Raw genomic sequence first — 21,102 nt, forward strand, 5'->3', positions numbered from 1 at the left:
TGGTGAATTAATGTTTTAATTTGCTGTTGTAACACCAAAGGATCCATGTTCCAATCCTCAACTGTAATATTTAAAACGGATACTCTGGCAACAAGAAATAGTTTCACACTAAATTTTAGTTAATAATTTTTAATTTTTCTATATTGTGTTAAAAATTGTTAGATATTTATTTAAAAAAAAAGTTTTTAAATGATATCCATAGTGACTTAGCTTTACAAAATAGAGCTCGATATCAGATTTATAGTTTAAGTTTGTTTATTAAATATTTTTTTAGATAATATGAGGGATAGGGAATGCAATCCCGCATTTGCGGGATCCCTCTGAGATTCCGCGGGATCAAAGTTGCGGGATCGACCCATTACTACTGGGTAACCGAATCGATCTCGATCGGGGTCAAACCGTTTCGTTCCGGGCCGATGTGTCGACGGTCGGAACCCGGGGGATTCCCCTTACAGCTTGGCTTTAATAAGTGAAACAAACAGGTTACTTGTTAGATTTCTTTCTGGCGTATGTGGGTAAGTGAAGAAAAGCATTTAACTAGTACTTGTGGACAATTTCGTCAAATAAACTGCCGGACATAATTATCGGGACAAGCAAAATTTTAGGGTAAATTTAAAGTTGAATAGGTATCTCTTGAACTAAAAAAGATTTTGGGATGCTGTTTGGACCAGGTTTTAGATGCATCTATTGTGATTAAGATGCTATATGGTGTTCGAAAATATATTTAGCGAATTCTCCTATACAGGGTGTTTTATAAGAGTGTGAAAATTTGGTCAAAAATATTTTTTACCGTAAATTTACAATTTTTAAAAAATCGAAATTTTTACCAAGTACGACTAATCTGTATTGAAATTAGAAACAACAATTTGATAGTTTTTTTAATTTTTTTTTTTGTTTTAAGGAAAATACGTTTTTTTTTGAAAAATATGCACTTTTAGTCATACGTATGGTCCTAAATGGTACAAAAAGCTTTGTACACTCTGCATATGCCAAAAATTATTGATATAGAGTGTATCTAAAAGCAGATAACTAACACAATTATGTTAAAAAAAACTTCAACATCAGAATAATATTTTTATTTATAAAATAAGTAGATAAATTATAATAAAACTTAAGTTTTTTTAATATTAAATATATTTTTTGAACACCCTGTATACATCGGTCCAAATTTCTGACCAGCTCGTTTAAGATACACGCTATATCAATATTTTGTGGGCCTATGCAAAATGTACAATGCCGGCGGGTTTGCGGGATTGAGATTTTGGTGCGGGATTGCATTCCCTAATGAGGGATAGGTAGTAATAGCTGTGAATAAGTTTTGTCAATACATCAAACAAATTTTCAAACTATATTTGTATATTTTTAAATGGAACTCAATATTTCTACATGCCGTATACACTATACATATAGATTCTGGATATAAAATAAATTTATCAAAACGTAAAATTGAATAAAAAATTGTTAATCAATGTTATAAAATACAGATGTTAGAAAGAAAAATACAAGTTTTGTCTCAACCTGTAAATATTATGCAATAGTTATAAACTGCCCGTCAAATTAAATACCACAGCGATTTTTTTACTCATGGGTCATCTTCAACGAGTTGTAACTTTGAAAAAAATGGACGAATTTTGATGATTTTTTTTTAGACACAAAAATAGTTTTTACAATAATATCAAATACGTGTCGAGCTTTTATATTAACCTTATAGGCTGTTAAGTTCAGAATATTAAAAAAATAATTTTACTTTTTCGCTGGTCGTATTTTTAAGAGATCCTGTATTAAACTGCGTTAGTTAAATCATTTTTTTTTGTTGTATAAAGTATAGACCATTTCTAATAATTTTTTTAAGGAAGCTTGAAAAAAAAATTATTTATTTATTAATATCTCGCTGAAATTATCGAAATATATTTACTCATATCTAGGTATTATATAAAGTGTGCGTACCATAGGCAACTAATAATACACACTATCAAGACAAGGACTACAATGACGTCACAACTGTCAGCTGAAGCGCGGGAAGAGCATAAAGAGGCGAACGTACGTCCGTTCTTGGTGTGGGTGGATGCAAATCAAGGATTAAGGATGCAAATGACTAATGACTAGAGAGGTTTTCGGAAATAAAATCCTAGATTAGGTAGTTTACTAATCAGCTGTTCCAAGATCAGTGCTGAGAGTAATCAGCTGGTAGTTTAATTACGAACGGTTGGATCATTAGATTTACCGGGTTAACAATCACATTTAAATATATTTCGTAAAAAGAGATAAATTAAACAAATAATCCTAATATCCCTCTTTAACGATTGTATAAGATCTATTTTTATCCTATTTGTTTTGCTTTAAGTATACTTTTTAGTTTCTGTAAGACTATTTTTTATAAAAACAAAATGTGTTTTATTTTAGGCTTTTTTAAAATTATGCCATTTAAAACAAAAACACTATAAACTTTATTTTAATCATTTATTTACTGCCAACATAATAAACATTCCATCATATTAATAATAAAAAAATATATCAATTTTTATCTACCAATTGTGATGAAAATTTTCAGAATTGTCTATCAAGTTCCATTCTTTCATTATGCCTGGCTATTTTAATCTAAATGTTTTAAACCACTTTTCTGTAGTTGAGTTTTCATTTTTTTCCTATTGGGTGTCTCCGATAGTGCTTTTTCGCAGTCAGTATCTTTAGAATTACTTGTTGGTTTTTTATTTATTTAAAATCTAGAGTTACTTGATGCTATGCTGATTGGCTCATTTTTACGGTCACTAACAAAATATCATGTATTTGATCAACATTAGATAAAGTGATTTCGGACAAAACGGTTATTAAAAAACTTTATACTTCTATGCGGACCGTTACGTTTAAAATTATCCTAGAAATGATCAGCTGATTAATTCTACCCACCTCATTAGGAGGGTTAGTAGGATCACAACATATGGCAAAAATCGAGTTATTCGGATCACTTTCCGAACGCATTGACTCGTTTTGAGATCACTTTTCGAACGTCTGGATTAGTAATCCTATCAATCCGATCAATCAGATCACAGTTTCCGAAAAGCCCTTAGAATAATCAATTTAGACAATATGGCTGAGGATCTCGGTTCGGATTCCGTGTAAACAAAGTAGCTCTAACTTAGAACGTCTATTATTATCTATGACGTAAACAGGGTTGTTCCTGGAAGCACAATCGTGCCTGTGACAAATCTTGGCTATATCTTGGCAAAATAAATTGCCACAGATGCATATTCAACCAGTGCCTTCTATTAAAAGATCAGCCTGCGGGCGAGATTTATGACGTCACGCTAGTTAGATATAACGGATTAATAAATATGTTGTAGAATACATGGAAAACATAATTATTCCTCAGATTTTTGGTTTGTATTTTAAAAATGATATAGTTTAAATGAAATATACATAATATACAGTTAATAACTACAACATATATACCTATTTATAGTAATAAATACTTTGGTAAATAAACTATGAACCATACAAATGCAGCAAATGTTTTACAATGTACAAATAATGTATAGGTACATAAGATAATGGGTAAAATGTAAATATATTTTAAATTTTGGGGTTTGAAAATCGATCTAATTTAACAAAAACATTTAATATCTACTAATAGTGATGTATTATTATTTGCATTCACAAAATTTATATGTATATTTTGCAAGTATCAATGTTCGAAAAATTATATTTACAAATAATACAATATTATCTAAAAAGGCGTCAGCGATGGCTATGAAATGAAGATCGCTGGCATTTTATATGTTAAATTATTCTAAAATTTTTGATTTTCTTGGGATTTTTAGGTTCGGGAAAAACGCTGATTAAGTTTTCATTTGGGTTTTCATTATTTTTATTTGTTTAAAACGTTTCGGCTAACTATTTCATTTCACAGTGTTGTGTCATTATGAGAAAAGTATCGAGTTTATAATATAAAAAAAATTACATATACAATATAATTCACACCTCATAATGTTTACTGCAATTAATAAACTAATATAAACTTATCAAAAGATGACCACATATTTTTTAAAATTATTATTCTTAACACTAAAATTATCTACATTGACTATGGAGTACGCAGTAAACATTATGTGCGTGGTGTGAATATTTTATATGCAATTTTTTGGATTATATTCGACACTATTTTTTTCATATGACACAACACTGATGGAGGCTATAATGTTAGCCGAACCGTTTTTTTTAAAGCAAATAAAAATAATGAAAAACCAAATGAAAAATCAATCAGCGTTTTCCCGAACCTAAATTCCAAGAAAATCAAAAAATTTAGTATATTTAGAATCAAGGTTCAAGAATATCAAATTTTCCAAGATTGTAAAATTCTAGTTAATTATTTTATGTGTACAGTTATTTAGGGAATGTCATCGATGTTCATTTCCAAGCCAACTAGACGCCGATTTTTTTCGATGATACGGTATAATTCTTACGTAAAATGTAAATAACATTAGACCAATTAAAACAAAGAAATATGAATTTCTTAGTATTTTTAGTAACACCTTTATACTTAAAACTTAATTTTGTATTATGCAAATATACCAATTTTATTGTTATTTTATTCACATTGTATTCAGCCATCACTTAAAATATTTGATATTTATTTGGTATTATAAATAATCAACACTATTCATTAAAAATTACTGAACAAATATATGTTATGCTTGACATACATTATATATTATCAAACAAAAACACATTCTTCTTTTAAACTGTATCAGTCTTGTCTTTAGAAAAATCTTTTTTAAAATTTGAACTCAAAATAATAATCTTTTTCATGATCTTTAATACACATATTCTTTATTTTTCCCTAGATCATAATACCTACTGACATGTTTATCTTACGTGTTTGAATCTATCAAAGCTGCACCAACAACACTTGGAATGGAGATTCCACAATATGAATAAAATAAACATAATTGTCCAGTTTTCATTAATACTATCATGGGAGAATATTATTTTTAAATTTATTAAAGATATTTTCAATAGAATTCTCTTGATTTATAACTCGTACCCATTTTTCTTGCTCTTCCGGACACTTTAGGCTGCCTAGTATAACTATCCTTTCCACCAGGAACACAACAAAGATGAGGCATAGCACAAAAACACACTCCACTTAAGCTTTATTGATGAATTGTTAGAGTCTTAAAAAACACACACAAAAATCACGATGAGTAAAAAATGTATGGGCACTTTTAGGTTAAATCACTTACACAACGTGTAATTTTTCAATTTTTCTATTTTTTTTATGCGAAACCGAGAGTGACCATATATCTGGTGGATTTATGTCACTTCAACACCAAAATAATTAGTTTTTTGCACTACAATAATAAATAATACCAAAAATCAAAGAGTTAAAACCAAAAATCAACCGACAAAATATGAAACGGAATCTAACCCAATATCTAAGTATGTACAGCTGACGAAGTAAACAAAAGTCCGCCCGTAGGCTGATCTTTTAATAGAAGGCACTGATTCAACTGAATATTATGCACTTTGGTTATCTGCAGGGTTCGGAAGTAGTTAATTAAGACGTAATTTACCTGATTAACTACGTGTAGTTTTTCTTCAAAAACTCCGTCTTTTTCCGTTCATTAACTACATGAAAACTACGTTAATAAACTATGTATTGATATTATGAATAATTTCCTTTCTATGAGGTGTATCCATATTAATATGATGTAAATATTATATTTAAAGCCATATTTCTTCTGTCTTCTTAAATTCATTATGTGTTTTTAAAGCTTCAACACACTTTTAGTTACAACAAGTTACATACATAGGTTACATAAACTACACCCTCTACATAAACTACATTAACTACATGTAATGTAGTTTATGTAGTTTTTAAAAGTAACATGTAGTTTTCCGAACCCTGGTTAATGGTTTGTGATATGCACTCAAAAATTTTCAAGGAACAACCCTGAACGTAAATATTAATCCTCTATATCTCTGTATTAATCATATCCACGATATCCACATATCCTTATATGTATTCTTATCATTGTGCCTTATCATATTATCAAATAAAATCTTTTTTCAACCTTTTCTTGTTTCTTGTTTATTTATTTTAGAACTATTTTTTGGTTGTGTGTAGTGTAGTCTGGTGTTTAGTTTGGCGTGTAGTGTTTTCGTTTCGGTAATTCCGTGTTTTCTGTTATTTCCTTTGAATTTTAAAAGCAATTTCTAATATCCAATCCAATCTGTTTTTGAATATAGTTATATTTTGTGTTGTGGTGGTGTTGTGCTACAGTGCTATCCACAAATCTACATAGAATAATAAATTAAAAAAAGTCTGTGTTTACAGCTTTATAATAATATATTCTAGATTTAGTTACCCTGTGCTTTATCTCATTATTTTATGGTTTATATAGAATGTTTAAGATTAAAATTGAAAATCATCAGAGAAAAGAAATAAAAACCATGGAAGTAGACAATATTTTTGACTCTAGTTTTTCCTTTGTATCGAAAGAAAACGAAAAATTTATTAAAGAATTTATTGAAGTATTCAAGGAAAATCCAGTTCTATGGGATAAAACACATCCGAACAACAAAAATATGTCAGTAAGGCTTGCTGCTTTGGATAATTTACTGAAAAAAAGCCAGGAGTACTTTCCTAATGCAGACATAGATTTCGTTAGACACAGACTTGAGGGACTGAGAAACTCATTTAGAAGGGAGTATAGAAAGGTGTGACAGATATAAAAGACAAAATATTCTAATAATTAAATATCTTTATTTAAGGTGGTAGCGAGCAAAAAGGCTGGGACAGAAATCTATGTACCTAGTTTATGGTATTACAATATGTTGCTTTTTACTGTAGGAGAAGAGGAAGAAGAAATACCAGAAATAACATATGAATTTGTAAGTTTACTTTTACCTACTCTTCTCTGTTTTACATTAAATTATTTAAGAAACATGTTTGGAGCCGAGAATATATAGTGCTTCTAATTGAATTGTTTAAAAACCATCCCATACTCTACTCTCCCAAAAGTCCACAAAACACATTAGTCAAAAGGAACAAGGCGTACACTCAAATTACGAAGAAACTGATTGCCGAGACAGGAAAGTTCTTTGAAGTTAAAGAGGTGAGGAAAAAAATTATGTCGTTAAAAGACCAGTTTAGGAGGGACTTGAAAAACAAACGAGATTCCTCATCACTATGGTGTCACGAATTGTTATCGTTCTTGGAAACAGAGTGGTTAGGAAAGGTAATTGATTGTATTGTACCCACAAAACATCCCCCTTTAGAACTTTTTCTTTAATGGACATAAGCGGGAGGAAAAGACCAACCGCCCGAACAAACACTAGAGGCGCCACCGGTCATCAAATGGTGTAAAAATTTATTTAATCATCTAATTTTGGCACAAGGGGTCGCGCTTAACTTTTTTAATTTTAATTCAGTTTTCATTTTTTTCAAACTATATTATTTTATATTATTAGACTTTATTGTATTTTGTGAATGTATAAATGTTTTCTTAGTATAAAGTTGCATTATATTAATTTAAATTATATTACATACATACTTATTCTGACAAATATGTCAGTTGTCATCTAAAATGTCATCTTGATAACAAAAAGTTAGTTATTGTCAGAAATAGTTAAAATATTAAAATTTACAAGTTATAGTTAGATATTTTATATTATTTCAAAAACAAAAACATAATGGTACAGCATAATGTTGATATGCAGGTCCAAAACAAATAGTGCCGTTATATTTTTCAGTTTTGTCAGCCGCGGAAGTTTCAGTGATTTTAGTGTTGTCGGATATTTTTATTTGTGAAATAGAAATAGTGCGTTTGGATTGCAAAACTAAAAGTGGAAGTTTTATTGCAATGTAAGTAAGCGTTTGTCCATTTTATATTTCATTTTTTTCATACCTACGACAAATATACATATATTGAAATTTTATAATTCATTTTATTTAAAAAATGTTAGAAAACAAGCTTGTAATCCTCTAACTGACATAATTGTTATGTAATATATTCCATTTAAATGTAATATATTACTTTACAATTAAAAAATATACAGGCATTAATTAAAATTTTTAGTGTGTGAACAAACACGAGAGGGGTGCTTTATTATTTACTTTAATTTCTTAACATGACAGACGAAGTTCTAAAAGGGGATGTTTTGTGATTGTACCAGTACCATTAATTCTTTTATGTATTGATTTGTGTGTACTCTAGAGAGAAAAGATTAAAGATGATAGTTCTGAGGATGACATTGAAAATACTAGAGAATTGAGGTCCGATGTAAGTCAAAAATCTAAAAATTTCCAGAAAAATAACAGAAACTATGACAGCGATGAAAAAGAGGCTAAAATATTTGTGGAAGAAAATTACGATGATATTTTTGATGCAATTGGGAAAACTGTTGCCATAAAGTTGAGAGATATGAGCGATGAACAAAGGAAATATGCAGAAACTATAATAAATGACTTAATGTATAATGGGTTAATGGAGAAATTGACACCTCAGTCCAGACTCGCATTAGATGCTTTATAAATAAAATAAATTCGTTTTATTTAATGTACCTATCTTATATTTTTCATTCAACGCTATAGCGTGTTTCAGAAAACATGTGCCATCGCCATCGAGATTCCAATCCGTAGACACACTGTATACCACCCCTAAAAGTATTTGCACTTATTGAACTCACCCTGTATAAGAAAAAAAACTTGGAGAAAATCTTTTATTAAAACAATAGAATTACACAACACACATTCATATTTTTTAAAAATGGAATATTTGCACAGCCCATAACAAACAGTTTGTTGCATCTAATTATTACGTTTGTGATATTTTATAAATTGAACTATAAAAGAAAGGAAATTAATAATTATATCTAATTTTGTGGGTGTCGTTACAAGGCACATTACGTAGTCTTCGATTGCTGCAATACATTGTAAGCGGCTCCTAAGGCCCAACTAATTTCGTGCCCCTTGATTTTTTTATAAAGCTGTAATTTAAAATTATTTATAATATATTTTATCCGTTCAAATCTTTGAATAAGAAGACTAAGGAAGGAGCATAATGCTATCCATATATTCATGCATGGTGGGCGGAAAAAGCGCCATAAAAGCACTCTAGGGTGGGGATCCTTGACAGTTCTGTTTGACGATTCATTTGACACATTTGAATTTGATTTGAAATTTTGTGGATTTGTCAGTCTTTACCATAGACAAACTAACAAAAGCAAGACGCGTCAACGCTGTACTGCAAAACGGTAACAAGTTTGATAAGAGTTTATTACCGCGCTTGCGTCAACTGGCCTTTTAGACGAGGACGGTTTACTTATGGATTGTGTATTTTGTAGTAGCCTTTTAGACAAGGATGTTTAATTAAAAAGCGTTTATTAAAATCAAATAAATTTATTTCCATCAGTAAAATAAACAATGATTTCTGGACATAACAGATATAAAAACAAAAGTTAAATAAACGAAAACGTATTCCTCTTAATAAAATAACAAAAAAGATGATAAAAAAAAGACAGTTATGGTAAACGAAATAAAAGCATTATTCTTCAAAAGGTACAAAAAAATAATTATGTATATTATAATATTAATAATAGGAACAACAAGAAACATCTTAAAAATATACAACTTTTTCAAATATAAAACAAAAACATAAACTTCACATTTTCACAAGAATTTGCAAAAATATTAACATTTCGAGTCTATTATAAAATATAAAGCACGAAAATTCAAATCATAAAAAGATTAAAAAGATAAAGATTCTTATAACTTACAGTCAATTTGTAGGACCTTCGTTTTGTCTACGTTAGCGATGTAATCACAATAATATGTAAATCACAGTAATTATTATGTTCTTCATAAATGGAAAATGTATTAAATTATTTGTTTTCGTTTTGTACGCTAATAAAATAATAGTAATAACCAAACAAAACGCAAAATCAGGAATTCAACAGTTCGTTCAAGGATGGTTCAAGGCAAAAACGTTTTTCGTTTTATTTAGGTTAGGTTTGACGAGTGCGACTGCGCGATGATTTCTGACTCAACTGGCCAGCGCAAAAACAATAATTCGACTTCCTCAATCCTTTGAAAAGTCTTGCTTTTGTTAGTTTGTCTATGGTCTTTACGGAGCTTATTTTATGTTATTTATTATTTATTCTACTACTGATAGTTGTATAAAGGTAGTAAATCTAGATGGAAATTGTGGCAGAATTTAAATTAACAGTGCCACTATAGCGATTTATCGAAAAAGACTCTAAAATAGTTGGTTGTGTAGCGTACGGTAGATCTCGGCAAAAATTGAGTGAAATAATGGAACTTTTCGCTAGTAAGTGACTATATAATATACATACGTGTAGTAAACCGATCATTTATGAAATTCACTTAAATTAACTAAATTATATATTTTTCTTGCATTTTAGCTTTTATTTATTAATTGTCAAAGATTAGATGTCAAAGAATTTAGATACGTTAATTTGACTTACCTGCTTCAGTAGCGTATCGGATGTTTGTGTTAATAAATACTTATTATAACTTATCTATTTTTATTACAATTATATATTTTTATAACAATTTTAATAACTACCAACATTTATTCACAACGTAAAATAAAACAACGAATTATTGAGTCTACCCCACGTCTACCCTACATCATAGTTTTACATTTTTTAAATAAAATTAGAACGACACTGATAAACCGGAATTTAAGTCGGCCATATTTGAGGCCCATCGCGGTGTACCTAAGATTTTTGATATGCTCCTTCCTTAGTCTTCTTATTCAAAGGTTCAAATTAAAACATTTTTGTACTTACGTATATATTTGTATCCAATCCCAGTCCAAATCCTTGTTCTAATAAGAGCCAAATAAACGTTAGATCCAGACACATAAAAGGTTGATCAACGTTGGCGCGATGACAACTTTTAGTGGCGGCCTTTTTAAAATCTTCTACCTGTAAATATTTAATATCCACATTTTTAGATAAATTTATACAATAAGATGAAAAAAACGGCACCAATGATGGCTATAAGATCGCTGTCATTTTATACAGGGTGTCCCAGCAATAAGTGCAAGTATTTTAAAGGGTGGTAGATCTCGATAAAAAGAAACAGATTTTCTCTTTATCGTTTTTCAAATAAGTCCAAAATAACGGAGTTATTTTACTTTGAAAATTTCCAAAAAAAAAAGATTTTTTGCTAAAATTTTGAGAACCACTGGATCTTTTCTGGATTTTCTTTCTTGTAAATTTAATCTAATACCTATGTTGCCATTTTATCAAAAAATTATGTTTTTTAACTAAAAACTAAAAAAAAATCCAAAAAATTTCGAATTTTCAATTTTTTTTTTCGTGAAACAAAACTCATAGGCGTGTTTCTGGGGTTCAACTATACCACCAATTAAAATAATCGATCGTCATTTCCAAGCTAACTTGACGCCGTCTTTTTTCGATCGGAATGAGTTAAATCAAATTTTATACAAGGTGGACCGGATTGTATTCGGCAGCATATTTTGCAGATAAAAATAAGTAAAAAAGTTCCTATATAAATACCGTATGATCGAATAAAAACGGCGTCCAGTTGGCTGGGAAATGACGATCGATGACATTTCCCATATAAAATGACAGCGATCTTCATTTCATAGCCATCGTTGACGCCGTTTTTTCTCGATCATACGGTATATGTCCTAAAAAGCTTCGTTTCGGAGATACAAGGTGCAGAAGTTTCATTTTATTTCATTTTTTTTTGCAGCCTGCAGTACTAATTATATACTTATAAATAATATTTTCACCGATCAAGAACTGAGGAATAGGCTGGAAGATATTCAGAAAATGTGTAAAACGCTTAAAAACGTATTAGAAAACATTGACTCGGCCACAAGTTCATGAAAATAAATTAATTACAGTTGAGGGTTGGAACCTTTGGTGTTACACAGCAAAATAAAAACACTAAATCACCACAATACACCAAAACACTTTTACTTTTACACTGGACGCGCGTTTCGCTAACCATGTTAGCATCATCAGCAGATGATTATAAACTAAAGTACAATCTACAAGTTGAGCGTTTATATACTCGCTCAGTGGGCACCAAGTGGGCGTGGCAAAATCTAGCCAACCGAGTCAGAGCCAACTGAGCGTAACAGTTAGATTCCCGCCACTAGAGTAGTAGGAACAAAGAACTTGAAGGAATTGGACCGTTGACTCTGTTCATACTATCTTTACATTTATTAATTCTGATGCTTTCATATGCATCTAGTTGCCTGTAATTTGAGACTTGCTTAATTAATTTTAAATTATTAAGATCTATACAATGTTCATTATCAACAATATGTTCAGCAAGGCAAGATTTATCCGGTCTACCATATCTTATCTGAGCTAAATGTTCTTTAAATCTAGTTAATATTGATCTTCTAGTTTACCTAACATATTTCTGATTACAATCTTTACAAGAAATTTCATAAATACCCGACCTTTCCAGTGGAGGTGTTTTATCTTTTGGATTACCTAATAATTGTTGTAATTTATTATTAGCACTATACACAAGTTTATAATTGACATTCTTAAAAATTCCTTTTAGACCACGGGATAACTCTCTATCAAACGGTATCGAAAAATATTTAGACGTATCTTTCTCCACTTGAAAAGTCGAATTTTCAGAAATCATTAAACGTAGGTATAGGTTAGAAGAAAGTAAATAAATATTGATCAATTATTGAAAGACGCCTAAAACTGTTAATCAATAAAACTAGTACTGTATTTTTATTTTTCTACTTGCTGTATTAAAATTCCTTAGTATTTTTAGTTGATCCCTCGTAACGGCCAGCGTTCTGACTGATAAAATAGCACTTCCGCTGCACCCGGTAAACGTACAAATTTTTTGTCACCTCGAAGGGTCACGGGCCGCCTTTGAAGTCAAAATAACAACAGAATTCCTTAGAGTGGGTCAACTGATATAATTTATATTCTTTAAACTGTGGTAGTACTTTATTATTAGGCCGGATAGCCCTAATAGCTTAGGCCTTTAAATCAATAGAAACTATAACAAAAAAATTGCAGAATATGCTGCCGAAGTTTCCCGAATACAATTCGGACCACCCTGTATATTGTTGCATTAGTTTCTAGGATTACATTGTACCTTCACTTGTCCTCCCGTATCGAAATCAATTAAACCGGCCTCACTGGCCCTGTCATAGTAGTAACTAAAGGCAAATATCGTTTTTAAGGGCAGTTCTTCGGGTGGCTTCCGCGTACTTGAGATATCGTGAATGTAATTGGCTATTATGTTGGAACACTTGGAAAAATCCACTATTGGTATCTGTTCGCCCACGTATAAGTCATCGCTTTTCACGTTCAGTGTTGGATAGTTCTTTTCTAGGCCGCTTACATAGTAGTCATTTCCTACGATCGAATTAATGTAAAAAAAAGGATAATTACAGACATAGTTATACCCAAAGACATCTAAATAAAGGGAGACAAAACCATTTACCTGTTATCCCGATCAAACATTGTTTCAACAAAAATCGACGATGACAAATTTCTGCTGATTGCGTTATAGTACGAGAGCTAGCAACGTCGGAAAAACAAGTGTTTTAAGACGTCTAGCTCTTTGATATATCTTTTACTATGCTCTCTAGAACAGCATGCGGCCCGTCTGGCTGCCGATACCCGTTGCGTTCCCTACTGCGCATTGAGAGAAGATCCTATATTTTTTTATTAGTCCTTTTAATTTTAGTATTGAATATAAATCGAACATGTCTCTCTAGCGCAGGGCGTAGAGTTTCCGACCAAGAACCGATGATTCAGAGTTCGAATCCGGGTCAGGGCAAATACTTTTTTATTTTATTTTCGTTTATATTCTGATAGTAAAGTATTAAATATTTGTTTTTTTTAAATTACCAGAGTTATTGGTAGGCAATAGAAAAATAAGGCAGGTAATAGAGATATAATTATTATATTCATTACAAATATTACAAATTCAAATTACATTTTACGATTGTTGATAAAAACAGCACGTCACTTATTAGACCAAAAAGACAGAAACGTACAGGAAACTTAACAGTGTTGCCATATTTATGTACCATCTCTTTTTAACTCACATAAAAGTGTTAAAGTATGTATAATCGTAAACGAATCGATTTTTATGAATGGAGTGGTTTCTGTTCCCCTTATTTAAATGGTTATACTATATTACTTTCGTTATACCGTCTATTGCTTCGCCAACCTGAACATAGAAAATTAAATGTAAATTTTAAAACTGATAAATAACCCCTCCCCAATTTATTTTACAGAAAAATGTATTTGAAACATTTTAAAGAACTTCTTAGAATAAAGCAAATTCTTTATTTTCAATAGCTTCTACGAATTCCTTTTGGAGATATGACGTATATATGATAAAACCTTTGAATAAGAAGACTAAGGAAGAAGCATAATGCTATCCATGTATTCATGCATGATGGGCGGAAAAAGGACTCTAGGGTGGGGATCCTTGACAGTTCTGTTTGACGATTCATTTGACACATTTGAATTTGATTTGAAATTTTGTGGATTTGTCAGTCTTTACGGAGTTTATTTTATGTTATTTATTATTTATTCTACTACTGATAGTTGTATAAAGGTAGTAAATCAAGATGGAAATTGTAGCAGAACTTAAATTAACAGTAAAACTATCGCGATTTATCGAAAAAGACTCTAAAATAGTTGGTTGTGTAGTGTGCGGTAGATCTCGGCAAAAATCGTGTGAAATAATGGAACAACTTTTCGCTAGTAAGCGACTATATAATATACATAAGTGTAGTAAACCGATCATTTATGAAATTCACTTAAATTAACTAATTATATATTTTTTCTTGCATTTTTGCTTTTATTTACTACTTGTCAAAGATTAAATGTCAAAGAATTTAGATACGTCAATTTGACTTACCTGCTTCAGTAGCGTATCGGATGTTTATGGTTATAAACAATTATTATAACTTATCTATTTTTGTTAGAATTTTATATTTTTATAACAATTTTAATAACTACCAACATTTATTCACAACATAAAATAAAAAAAAATATTGAGTCTACCCCACGTCTACCCTACATCATAGTTTTACATTTTTTAAATAAAATTAGAACGGCACTGATAAACCGGAATTTAAGTCGGCCATATTTGAGGCCCATCGCGGTGGACCATTGATATGCTCCTTCCTTAGTCTTCTTATTCAAAGGATAAAACAAATTGAACAAAAAACAATCCGGCCCTGATAGGAATAACAAACATGTCACCTTCAAAATGTTTTAATAGAGAACAACGGCCTATGGTCGAGTCGGCTGCTATACGCTATACGCGTATACGTAGACGTAAAGAATCTTTTACGTGTATAAAAAATAAAAAATATAATAAATGCGCATGCGTACGTAAACGTTTACGTGTTTGTAGTCTGTGCCGTTGTTCTCTAATATAATATTGACCTTGTACATCCCAAAAATAATTTATAAATGTGAATTATAAAACTAAAGAAAATAAAAATATAGTTGATGATTGAAAATCCACAAACCAAAAATAATAATATATGATAATAATATAGTTAGGTGGCATTATGGAGAAAATAGTCTATAAACTGTAAAAAAATCGTCCTCGAATCCTTAAAACGAACATCGAACAAAATGGGTCCTGTAAATTAAAAATGGGTCCTGTCTCTTTATAAATTGGTAATCTTTTATTCATCAATTTTATAATTTACCTGCGATTTCCTGTGTTCAGGTCGACGATGCAACGCACGGTATGTTTAAATATCGAAAAAATAGATGGCATAGCTTACCATGATAATGAAACTTCTTATTACGAACGACGGGATTCACACATTCACAGGTTACATTAAACGTATCGGCATTTTGATAGGATATCACAGCTTTCCTAGCCGCCATCAGTCCCAATCCTAGATAACTGTGAGTAAATACGGGTATAGGGCCGCTAGGGGCCAACGCTTCGTGTATATTCTCTTTATCTTTAAAGCTAGACGGAGTGACAGCCGAAAACGTCACCTGAGTCGACCCGCCTCCCAAATCCAAGGCCGCCACAGTTTGGGCTGGATTTAAATTTATTTTGTCTTTAAAAAAGTAAAAATAAAATTTAAAAAAGGACTTAGAACTCAATATTACTATATGTACTTACTAAGAAGGAAGTTTACTGTAAACCAAGAAAATATTCCTTCGTCTGTTCCATCCATTATTTCGATGGATTTGTCGTTGGTTAAAAACGGTGTTTTTTTAAACAGATTTCTTACTGCATCTAGCAAGTTGTCGGCTTGTTCGGCAGGCAACAGTCTTAAACCTGCCGTGGCTTTTAGAATCAGCGGAGTTTGGTTCCAATACTCTTTGGGTATTTCTTTTTTTGCCTTTTCTAAAAGATCCGCAATTTTTTCCACACCCTACACATATCACTTGTTAATACAGTTTTAGGTAACTTTATGTAAAAATACGTTTATACCTTTTGGGGCTCTTTGGCAAAAGATGAAAGTCCGGGCTTGTTATATTCAAACAATTCTTTGTCCAGTACCAAGTACCCACCTACGGAAAATAAGCAAAAATCTAGCACAAACTGAAACTTTTATTGAAATATGAAAAATAATAAAAAAACTGAATTCTATTTTTTTTGTAAAGTGCCACTGCTGTAGCACAGATTATACAGATTATAATCTTTGTTTTTTTTTATTGTTTTTCGTGGTTCCAACTTTCGAAATCGGGCATTAGTTAGGTGACCAGTTTGTGCACATAGCACGCCCACTTATGGCCTCTAAAATTGTGCACAGCGCCTGAGGGTGCAGCCACACTATCCTGAAAACGGCGTATCGGCGTAACGGCGTAATGACCTTGAATAGATTTCCAGTAATTCTATTGGCTGAAACATTCATCTGTCAGAAATTTTATCTGTCAAATTCATCTGTCAAAAATTTCAGCCAATAGAATTACTGGAAATCGATTCAAGGTCGTTACGCCATTACGCCGATACGCCGTTTTTAGGATAGTGTGGCTGCACCCTGACCGGCACAGTTATTAGAGAGATATCGGAAAACCAAATAGCGTCATCCAGTATTTACGCGTACCTTATCATGGTTACGATATGCGCGAGTCAATTTTTAACGCAACACCCGCTAATAACGTTACCGCCTGACGTAATTTGCGGATCAATTACACCAAGCGCTCTTTCTAAATAACCTCTGATAACGTTTAAAAATTGCTTAAATGGGCATGTGCGGGTATTTGACAACCGGAGCCGGCCGGAGATCTTTTATTTTAGGTTATGTTTGAATTGTTTTGAATTATTGCTTTAGTTTTATTAGGTAATTTGATATTTAAGTAGCTGGAATTAGTTTTAATTACTTAATAATTACAAATACAGTTCGGACCACCCTGTATATACCAAATTTCGTCAATGATGATGGGGTTTCATAGTGCACGAAACGTCGTCAAAATATCATGGAAAGATAGGGCTACATTGCGAGTTTCAGTTCAAAAAATGGATGTTACCTAAATATGATTCATGGAATGTGTATGCTAATACCCTCGAGCCTGTACTTCCTGCATCTATAACTACTGCATATACTGGCTTATGATATCCTAAAAATTGCTTTGCTAATTGGTCCACTATGCGATTTCCAGCATACCATGGAATTTGGTCTGTATATAGAACTAAAAATTGAAAATATAATAATTACCACTTGAAATTATGTACAATAATAAAATTTATACCTAGAAACAGGGTTAACAATGTTCCACTTACGATTAAACATAGTAATGAAGTCTGGATTGAACTTGAACGAACCCCTTTCACTTTGCGTTTTCTTGCATTCCCTCTTTCACTAGGTTCTTTTAACTTCAAATGAAAATTATACATTTAACAATACATTACATTTAACAAATATTTAGAACATACAACATTAAAAATTATAATTGCTTTCTATTGTTTAAGGATAGTTAAAAAATATAAAGTAGGCCGCACACTTACTTTCCTTCGCCTTAGTTCGCTATTACTCATTGTTCTTGAATCTGTTGTACACGTCGCACCCTTTTATTTGGTGCACTACTTCAATACTTGCACAATGTTTTAATTTTTTATCCTTGAAAAAATGATTAGATTACTAGATGATTGTGAATTATTTTTCTAACGTAGTAAATCAGGTTCTGTGCTGTTTATTTATGAATAAACATTTTTATTTAATTAAAATGATTAGATTTTATCTGGATAAGATCGTTTTGTTATTACACAATTGCATGAAATGGTAAGGACAGTTCACAGAAAATCCTCACCTACAGTGATAAAAGAATTCATAAATCAAATATGATTTCTAATTTCTGTAATGCCTTCTGTCTCTTATTCAATACGATTCATTTTGTATTCATTTGTCATTTGTTTGTGAGTTTGTTTGTATGTATTGGAAGTTCTTCACATACAAATATTTAAATGATTTTCAAGGAAAACTTTTCATCATAAAATAATAAATTATGGTTTCATCTCGAGTTTTCATATTTTCATATCAACACGTCACTTTCATGTCACTTTTCCATTTTCTATTTTTTACTCTTTGGTCCTGTGGGCCTGTTCTGTCAGAGATATCTGTCCTCTTTGTCATGATTATAGTCATATACATACTGCCTACAGTGCCTACCCAGCAATTTTTAAAATAAAAAACGATGCATTTTTGAATCCGTGTAAATAACAGAATAACACATTAGAGTTATGCATAGGATCTGTTGGAACACCGCGTTAATAAAGCTTTTCTAATCTGAAAAAACTCCGGACGTAGATGTAAAAGAATACGTTTTTTGTGCGTAAATAAATCATTTTTTACGCACCTATTCCTATCTGAAAGTCTGCTGAAGCCCTGAAACAGTTGCCACTGAAAGCATAAATTTAAGGGAAAAAGTAGATAAAATGTACAAGGAGATGTCACTCATGTCATTAGTCGGCCCGTCAACCACTAACATATGATTTCGGATTTCGTTGCAATCCGTTTGTTGATATGATTATTCAGTGACGTGTCCAAGTTATTTTTCAAATAAGTAATTTCAATATTTTCATGTTTCAATCTAATATCGTTATCGTTTTCCTATTTTATTATTAATTATACAATAAATTTACTTGTTTTACCATAAGGTGACTGACTATAACTTATGTTCTATATAATTTAGAAATGCAATGCTTCCCAGAAGACGTCGTACGGGTTCAGAAAATGAAAGTATAGATACTTATAACGAGGGCACTTGGTCTAAATCTAATAAATTTAATCAAATAAACAATTTGTATCCAAACAATGTCTCTGAAAGTTACTATTTAGAGGATTATATTGAAGATTATACGGAACTTGAACCAATCATGACTGCTAGAGACCGTACTGGTGAATTTGTGAACACAATTCAAACTTTACAAGTAAATTTAATCTTACATTTTGTAAATAAACATCTCCTTGATTTTCTTTATAGGGCAGAAATATTGCTAGAGCCGTTTATACAAAAGATCCAAAGAGATCAAAAATAATTCAAGGCCATTCTGAGTTTATGTTGATTGCAAAAAATGTGGGAAGAAATATTGCAAGCACATACGCAAAGCTCGAGAAATTAACATTATGTGAGGCGTCAAAAGGTTTAAAATTATAGAACTAATATTTTAGCTTTCTAGTGGCAAAAAGGAAATCATTATTTGACGATCGCAGTGCCGAAATTCAAGAATTAACTTATATAATAAAGGGAGATTTAGGCAGTTTGAATCAACAAATTGCGCAGTTGCAAAGTCTATCTAAACAACAGAGAGATTCTAGAAATGGAAAACACTTACAGTCTCATTCCAGCAATATAGTTTTAGCTTTACAGTCGAAACTAGCTACAATGTCCACCGATTTTAAGCAAATACTAGAGGTCAGAACGGAAAACTTAAAACATCAGAAAACAAGAAGGGAACAGTTCAGTCAGGGCGGACTGCCACCACCGTCGGCCAGTGTAGGCCAATGTAAATTAAGCCTCATTATCAAAGAAAAATAATAATTTTCAATCCTTTTAGCAAATATATTATTCCAAGAACATGATCAAGTTAATGTCAATTTGGAAAGTCGACCCCTGCTCCCATCACAAACACAAATGCAGGCGGCGTTGATGTACGATGAATCAGATAATTATTTACAAAATAGAGCAGAAACTATGCAAAATATTGAGTCAACAATTGTTGAGCTTGGTGGCATATTTCAACAGCTAGCTCATATGGTAAAAGAGCAGGAAGAAATGGTAATATTATATTTTTCCTTCTTATTGGAGATTTTAGCTGGATATTAATTTTAGGTTGAAAGAATCGATACCAACGTCCAAGATGCTGAGCTGAATATTGAAGCAGCTCATACCCAGATTTTGAAATATTTTAAGTCAGTGTCTTCAAATCGCTGGCTCATGATTAAGATTTTTGGAGTACTAATTTTCTTTTTTATATTCTTTGTTGTATTTTTGACTTGAAAATTATAATTAATTGCATAAGTATATAGTTATCTCAATATTTCTTTTTTTTTTAACAAAAAGTATATAAGTAAATAAGTATAAGAAAGATATAAAATATAAAGTTTATAAAAAGTATATGTCAATCATCTATAAATTAAAACTGTGATAGTAATCTAATAAGATAGTAATTTTAATTTATCTAAATATTTAAACAGAGAATTAATATAATATTTGAAATGAATACTTTACAGTAATTTTTCAGGTATCTTGTTTTTGATACCGTAGAGGTATAAAATTAAAATTATTCAAGTTCACCATAAATAACAGAAATAATTGCTGTTGTTATTTCTAATGAACAATTTAAGGCCACTTTAGTGAAATATGGAAGATGATGATGCAGTCTAAGGGCTTGAACACACTGACGACCAGGTCGCACCGGCCAGGCCGCTGCTATACCTCTAAAACCAATAAATTAAATGGTACTCCGCACGCTAACGTCCTGGCCGTCCGTTGGTCGTTGCGACAGTAGACTGCACTAAAATATTATTATTTTCTGCCGCTTGTTGCCGGTTTTCTTCCAAATTAATAATTTTTCAGATGAAATCCCTCAAATTCAACGCACAATATTTTATTTTCTATAAA

At 31.2% G+C, this 21,102-nt stretch overlaps 3 protein-coding genes across 5 annotated transcripts; 2 read left to right on the forward strand and 1 right to left on the reverse strand.

Moving 5' to 3' along the window:
* The first annotated feature begins 6,100 nt into the window (after positions 1-6,100).
* On the forward strand, positions 6,101-8,538 carry LOC115886088. 3 transcript variants are annotated; one of them, XM_030905137.1, is made up of 5 exons: positions 6,101-6,166; positions 6,402-6,717; positions 6,772-6,891; positions 6,942-7,238; positions 8,217-8,538. In XM_030905137.1, exons 2-5 carry the CDS (start codon positions 6,403-6,405, stop codon positions 8,532-8,534), a joined length of 1,050 nt encoding a protein of 349 aa, XP_030760997.1. In that variant the 5' UTR covers positions 6,101-6,166; position 6,402; the 3' UTR covers positions 8,535-8,538. The 3 variants fall into 3 exon arrangements, with proteins under 3 accessions (XP_030760997.1, XP_030760996.1, XP_030760998.1); XM_030905138.1 differs by having other exon boundaries at positions 6,106-6,166; positions 6,533-6,717; XM_030905136.1 differs by having other exon boundaries at positions 6,102-6,717.
* A 169-nt stretch (positions 8,539-8,707) lies between these two features.
* LOC115886086 (ectonucleoside triphosphate diphosphohydrolase 5-like) lies at positions 8,708-18,427 on the reverse strand. Its single transcript, XM_030905134.1, has 10 exons — positions 18,291-18,427; positions 17,987-18,101; positions 17,731-17,854; positions 17,509-17,670; positions 16,469-16,548; positions 16,154-16,409; positions 15,801-16,088; positions 13,133-13,395; positions 10,813-10,950; positions 8,708-8,988 (listed from the first exon to the last, which is right to left on the reverse strand). The coding sequence occupies exons 2-10, from the start codon at positions 18,014-18,016 to the stop codon at positions 8,905-8,907; spliced, it is 1,425 nt and encodes a 474-aa protein (XP_030760994.1). The 5' UTR covers positions 18,017-18,101; positions 18,291-18,427; the 3' UTR covers positions 8,708-8,904.
* Positions 18,428-18,930: 503 nt separating this feature from the next.
* Positions 18,931-20,772, forward strand: LOC115886087 (syntaxin-5). Its single transcript, XM_030905135.1, has 6 exons — positions 18,931-19,041; positions 19,171-19,408; positions 19,462-19,606; positions 19,658-19,984; positions 20,036-20,256; positions 20,311-20,772. The coding sequence occupies exons 2-6, from the start codon at positions 19,178-19,180 to the stop codon at positions 20,476-20,478; spliced, it is 1,092 nt and encodes a 363-aa protein (XP_030760995.1). The 5' UTR covers positions 18,931-19,041; positions 19,171-19,177; the 3' UTR covers positions 20,479-20,772.
* The last annotated feature ends 330 nt before the right edge of the window (positions 20,773-21,102 follow it).

This window comes from Sitophilus oryzae, unplaced genomic scaffold, assembly GCF_002938485.1.
Source record: "Sitophilus oryzae breed Bouriz unplaced genomic scaffold, Soryzae_2.0 scaffold_467_pilon_pilon, whole genome shotgun sequence".
NCBI lineage: Eukaryota > Metazoa > Arthropoda > Insecta > Coleoptera > Curculionidae > Sitophilus > Sitophilus oryzae.

Bases quoted from the DNA above. Each gene is read 5' to 3' on its own strand.
- LOC115886088 (XM_030905137.1), top strand. From the start codon at position 6,403: ATGTTTAAGATTAAAATTGAAAATCATCAGAGAAAAGAAATAAAAACC. The intron at 6,718-6,771 runs GTGTGACAGATA...TCTTTATTTAAG, and splicing joins TTAGAAGGGAGTATAGAAAG to GTGGTAGCGAGCAAAAAGGC. The intron at 6,892-6,941 runs GTAAGTTTACTT...AAATTATTTAAG, and splicing joins CAGAAATAACATATGAATTT to AAACATGTTTGGAGCCGAGA.
- LOC115886086 (XM_030905134.1), bottom strand. From the start codon at position 18,016: ATGAGTAATAGCGAACTAAGGCGAAGGAAA. The intron at 17,671-17,730 runs GTATAAATTTTA...TTCAATTTTTAG, and splicing joins ATTGTTAACCCTGTTTCTAG to TTCTATATACAGACCAAATT. The intron at 16,089-16,153 runs GTAAGTACATAT...ACTTTTTTAAAG, and splicing joins TACAGTAAACTTCCTTCTTA to ACAAAATAAATTTAAATCCA.
- LOC115886087 (XM_030905135.1), top strand. From the start codon at position 19,178: ATGCTTCCCAGAAGACGTCGTACGGGTTCAGAAAATGAAAGTATAGAT. The intron at 19,607-19,657 runs GTGAGGCGTCAA...TTAGCTTTCTAG, and splicing joins GCTCGAGAAATTAACATTAT to TGGCAAAAAGGAAATCATTA. The intron at 20,257-20,310 runs GTAATATTATAT...TATTAATTTTAG, and splicing joins TAAAAGAGCAGGAAGAAATG to GTTGAAAGAATCGATACCAA.